This window comes from Arachis ipaensis, chromosome B01 (assembly GCF_000816755.2).
Source record: "Arachis ipaensis cultivar K30076 chromosome B01, Araip1.1, whole genome shotgun sequence".
NCBI lineage: Eukaryota > Viridiplantae > Streptophyta > Magnoliopsida > Fabales > Fabaceae > Arachis > Arachis ipaensis.
Genome location: NC_029785.2, coordinates 137,153,089 through 137,159,233, shown reverse-complemented (window position 1 = coordinate 137,159,233; position 6,145 = coordinate 137,153,089). Strand labels below are relative to the sequence as shown.

General features: G+C 36.1%; 1 protein-coding gene across 2 annotated transcripts; it reads right to left on the bottom strand.

Moving 5' to 3' along the window:
- LOC107643385 (pentatricopeptide repeat-containing protein At4g32450, mitochondrial-like) lies at positions 184–4,549 on the bottom strand. 2 transcript variants are annotated; one of them, XM_016347019.2, is made up of 2 exons: positions 4,068–4,549; positions 184–3,005 (listed from the first exon to the last, which is right to left on the bottom strand). In XM_016347019.2, exon 2 carries the CDS (start codon positions 2,939–2,941, stop codon positions 776–778), a length of 2,166 nt encoding a protein of 721 aa, XP_016202505.1. In that variant the 5' UTR covers positions 2,942–3,005; positions 4,068–4,549; the 3' UTR covers positions 184–775. The 2 variants fall into 2 exon arrangements, with proteins under 2 accessions (XP_016202505.1, XP_020963122.1); XM_021107463.1 differs by having other exon boundaries at positions 184–2,962.

Below are 6,145 nucleotides of genomic sequence, written 5' to 3'. Positions count from 1 at the left end.
ATATATATATATATATATATATATATATAGAGAGAGAGAGAGAGAGAGAGAGAGAGAGTGTATACAAGAGTGATAGTGATGATGAAAACTTGAAATTAGATATGTGTATGTTATTTCAATGGTTGGTTTGAAAATTTTCCATTGAGTACTTACCACCTTCCTTTTCTTTTGGGGTTTTTTTTGTTTTTTTCTTTTTCAATAATACACGTACATACCCCCTCATACACTAGACGCACATGATTTTTAGCCTTTGCTTCATGGGAGTTGTCTGTAAGTGTGAAATAGCAACTCCAAATGAGTGATTCATTCAGCTACACTCCTCTCACTCACTCACTCTCATTCTCTCTTCTTCTCAAATCATGACAAGACAAATATTTGCCAGACATTCCTTTGATTTCAACCACAACCGGGCCTAAGTTTTTTGTAATGTGAACTTGTGAAAAAACACAGTTAAATCTTTCAGTAGCTACTACTTCTGTATTATTATGTCCATCTCCCACCGGACAACTGAACAACCAGAATTTTAAAGCCAAAGCCTATCATTTTTAAAGTTTAAGCACTACAAAAAAACAAACCATACAATATTGCAAATCACACGGGAACTGAAAGCAGCAACTGTATGATTTATTGCATGTAAATTGAGCTTAGTCAGCAATATAAAACTTGTTTGCACAAATTGCAGCCACTATAGTTTTAATATATTAACCTAACGAATGAATAATAAAGGGGGATTATCGATAACAAAAAAGGGTTGAAGTACCTAAGTTCATGTTGTTCACCAATAATCACGGCAAGAGCATAGCCCGTCTTTAAAATGATGGAACCTTTTAGCATCTCTAATGATGAGTTCTCTTCCAACAATCTTAGAAATAATCTTCAGTGCAGTATGACAATCCCCACAAACTCGAAGGTTCTTAATTACCCTGATAGGAGAGCGAGCAGAGCTGCTAAGGAGACCATAAGCAACAGCAAGTCTCTCACTATGGGCAAGCAGAGCTTCTTCTTTTCCTTCTTGGTCTATGTCATGCAACACAAACTTTGTCTCTGGAATATAGCCAGCTTCTTTCATCTGCGACTTCATACTTCTAAGCAAGGCATATATTTTATCATTTTCAGGATGAGAAGTATCTCCGGCTCTATATTCATGGACTCGGCTCCTTACTTCCAGTAGATTTTTGCTTGCTAGTTTCCTGTCTTTCTCTTTTGTCAAGTCTGAGGCTTTGACAGGTACAAGGCCAGCCTTGGATTGCTCAATTAAGCGCGAAGGATCTAGTTGCTCAACTAACTCAGCACAACGATACCCCAGCTCAGTGTTTCCGTGAGCTCTACAGAGATTCATCATAGTCTCCCATACATCAACACTTGGCTCCATTGGCATCTTTTCAATGAATTCAAAGGCTTCATCCAGATGCCCAATACTACCAATCATGTCTACTACACTGACAAAATGAGCCATAGATGGTACAATACCAAAATCCTTGCTCATGGATTCAAAGTGTAGCATTCCTTCATCAATATCTCCCAGCATACTGCATGTCAAAAACACCCCGATGAACATCTGACCATCAGGTTTCAGTCCCTTTTCTTTAAATTGAGTGAATAGATCAATGGAATCTTCAGCAAACCCATTCTTAGCAAGCTGTGTTATCATAGTATCCCATGTAGTCAAATTGCGCTCTGGCATATTATTGAACACATTGAGTGCGTCATCCACAGAACCACATTCAAAATACATCTCCAGTATCTTATTATAAGTGCTGACTTGGAGGGGTGACAGATATTGCAAAGCATTTCTGTGTACAATTTTTGCCTCTTCAAGAGACTTGGCCTCTCCACAATGGTGCATTAATTGTAAATATCGTGGCAAATCCACAGGAATATGCAATTTTGCCAACAATTCCAAAACTTCAACTGCTTCCTTCACTTTACCGTCCATGCAGAAACCATCCAGTTCCTCAAGTGTGCCTCTATATGGACTATCATTAGATGCTTCAGCTGATACGCCATCAGGTTTTGCGGAGCCAAATGTTGATCCCTGTACAGTATTCCAGTTTGGAGAATACTGACCATTTTTCGGAGTTTGCTGAAATTGTTCAGTACCCAAGTATCGCTCACTAAACTCATTACTCCCTGAGTAATGATCATTTGGTGACGGATTACGAATATTTGTAGGAAGATTCCCTAAAAGATTTCCCGGAGACTCTGAAAGCCTAGGTGAGCTATGAGCATTTGGATACTGCATCCTTCCTCTGGGTTCTTGTGTCCAATTCTGGTTCCCAGTAAATGCATTTTGATGCATTCCAATTCCCTTTGAATTATCACCACCGACCCCAACTTGCTTCTCTTGCATCCTTGTATTGCTTTGACCATAGTACCCATTGACGCCTCCATTATGTTCAAAGGAATTGTTCTGAACTGAATTCCTAGAGATGCTTATATGACTTTCATTTGCAACCTGACCAGCTCCATAAGAAATTCTACCAGAACTGCCATGATTATTTCCATACGACCCACTAAAATTTCCACCACGAGCAGCTAAATTATTCCCATATTCATTTCGAATTCCCTCTGGATGACCCCAGTTCTGGTTTATGTTCTGCCGATTTCCCGCCGAAGTTCCTCCGATAGAACCATTTGCATTTGCTTGAGCAGAATAATCTGGACTGTGCCTACACACTAGCTGGTTCTGATGTGAACCTGGGTTACTTTGAGTTTCTCTGTAAAACCCAGCATTGTTTTGCATCCGATAACCTAGAGAATCATCTGTTTGGTTACTACCAGAAACCTGAAAATCTGACCTTTCTGCAGCAGTACTAATAGTCCTCAACAAGTTAAGGGTTTTAATAAAATCCGCAGAGTCACCCATACAAGAACCATTCCGGAACTTCAGAAGAGAACTAAATTTAAGTAGTGAGGTTCTATTAGAAGACATTGATGGCATGAGACCGAAAAGAGAATCCAGCTAGTTTGCCAAAAGTGGTGTGTTCTATTAGTAATTTGAAAATCTGAAGAAAGAATGAGTAAAATAAAATGAAAAAATATATATAATCAGTTCATAGAAGATATAACTAAAAAAGAAAAGCAATAATTGCTTATTGATGCAGTAAAGAAATAAAATGATCAAACTCAATATTCATCCTTTGCATAACGGAAACTTACAGTAGAGAGCATAGTTATTAAAACCAAACCAGTAATTGACCTGGTCAAATGACCGGATCACCAGTCACTGGTTCAACTGGTGGGTCACTAATTACCCGGTTGACCCGGTCATAGTTAAATAAAAATAACATTAACATAAAAAATTAAAATTTAAAATACATGTCTTCACAAATATATTAATAACAATCAAATATCAATTCTTAGACATAACTAATAATGCAAAAAGAGATAATAAACTAGTCACTGGTACAAAATACTTTCTCAATTTAAATGAACAAGAGAGAGCAAAAGATAACACAATCAGTAAATCAAATCCGAGAAATGATCAGAAAATCGGCATCTATATCTTCATAGGACAAATTTAAAGCTTGACCAACATTTCCTTCATTTTGATTTGCATCTATATCTACATTTGTATATGTTTCACAAATCAATACCAAGAATAATTCATAATAATACAAACAGAACAATTTAACTAAACAATTTTATTCTGAGTTGCAACATACATGAACTTCATTTTCAACTACAATAATCTTCAGCAGCAAAATATTTAGCTCAAAAGATGATTTACAGCAACAAAATATTTAGCTAGGTGATTATTTCAGCAAGACAACAATAGCTTCAATCTCCAGTGATGATAATCAGTAACAAATTCAAATTATTTTTAGCAACAAAAAATTTAACTAAGTGATTATTCGGCAAGACATCAACAAACTCAACATTCAATCAGTAACAAATTCAATCAGCAATGAACAAATTTAAGTTAAGTGACCTGATATTCTGTAACAAATTCCAGCAGCAGATTCAATTTTCAGCAACAAATTCAACTTTCAGCAACAATATCAGAAGTGCAGAATTACAGCAACAAAATTGAAACTGAAAGAAAGGGTGAATTGGTTGGAACTCACCAAATCGGTTGCGCGAAGGACGATGACGGCGAGGCTCGAAGCAAGAAGACAAACGAAGACCAGCCCACCAGGACCTGCTGCCGGCGACGAGGAGCGCAGGGAAGGCGTGCGTCTGAGTGCGAGACGGTGACGAGACAGAGAGCGACGACGACCGGCCCCGGGACCTGCTGCTGCTGCCGCGGCGACGACAATCGCGGGGAAGGCACGCTAGTTGGTTGCGAAACGGTGACGGTGAGGAAGCTGGTTCCGTTTGGTTCTGCCGCCGGCGAAGCGAGCGCAGGAAGGCGGCGACTGCGCTTGAGACTGTGAGGACACAGAGCGCGACGAGTGGCTGAGTCCAAAACGGTGAGTGCCAGACCGAGAGAGAAGTGAGACACCGGAGACCAGAGTGGCGTGAGACGGTGAGAGAGCTTGAGGGAGAGAGTGGCGAGAAAGAGACCAGAGAAGAAAGATGTTGAGGCTTTAGGGGTGGGTACTGGGTAGTGGCTCATGAAGTATCCATGGGCAACTTTGATTTGGGCTTGGGCTGTGCCTATCTGGGCTTCAACAGTAACTCAAGCCCATATTTAGAAAAGATTTTTAAAAACTTTTATCTTTTCCATGACCAAAAAACACTTTTTTAGTCTTTATGGTATTTTTATCAATAAAAAAATTACACAAGGACCATTAATAAAAAAAAAAAAATCAGATTCACAACGGATTAATTTTTTGTCGGTCGAATTGGAAGATATCGTAAACAACCAAATAAAAAAATACTCCTACAACTGAGGCCTAGTTGAGATAACATATTAACATGCTTTTTAATATGTTGTACTCAAATACAAACTTTGGCATAGTGGATAAGAACCCTTAAAAATACTGGGCATGTGAATACATAGTGTGTGAATTCGTGATATAATATCTAGGATTAAATACTATGTAATAGTTAGCTAAGTAGTCTTCTACTCCATTTAAGCAATTTAGTAAAAGAGCAAACCTATAAAAAATGTTTATGATATGTGTGGTCCTTTTGATCCGTTAAATAATACTGTAACATATTAATTAGAGACATAAATAAATAAGTATATTTTTAGTGAATTGAAAATCTCAAAAGGTCTCTCGTATTGTAATAATGAACTCAGACTAGTCCTAAAGTTGTGTAAGTGACATCACATTGGTCTCTCGATAGACTAAATAGATACTACTCGTATATAGCAACCATCAACTATGTTATACAACAACTACTCAATTGTTCTAAATAGCAGTAAACAGATTTATTATTCATCACACATAACAATAAACAACAATATATTAAGATATTTAACAATAAACAACAGTAAAGAGATTTACTAATCAACAGTTATATCTCATAATCTTTTATTACTACCATTAATTAAGATATCTAGCAATAAACAACAAAAATATCTTTTGCATGTCTGAAATAAAATGCTAACTATATTGTTTGTAATCACCTAAGTCTTGATGCAGCAATTCCAAAAATTATCGCCAATTCTATATGTTTTCGATGGACACAATTGCATAAACAATCACATATGTCTTAACTAATGGCAAAGAGAATTTGACAACCTGTTTTGATTTTAGAATTTTTGAATGATCAATGATATATGATTTTTATTTTTATTTTTATTTTATGTTAATTTTATAAATATACAAATGCTTTAAATGACTAAAGTAACTAATTAGTTTAGTAATTGCTAACTATATACCTAATTTGCTTTAAATGACTAAAGTAACTAATTAGTTTAGTGCTTGCTCACTATATACCTAATTTTTATACTTAATTTAGTTGTTGCTCATTATATACCTAAATTTTATAAATATACAAATGTTCTAAATTATTAAATTATTAAAGTAACTCTCATTTTTTTTACTATATACTTAATTTTTATAAAATATATACAAATAAAATCAAATACACTCTAAATTTGTACCCTATTCTAATCATACATATCTAGACTGATCTCTGTCTTATTCACAACAGATTAAGTAACCTTATATTGGTGAGTTCCCAGTGAAGATGCTCACGCATCAAACCACACTATAAAATGAGAAATAAATAATCCAATTGAGCATGGCTT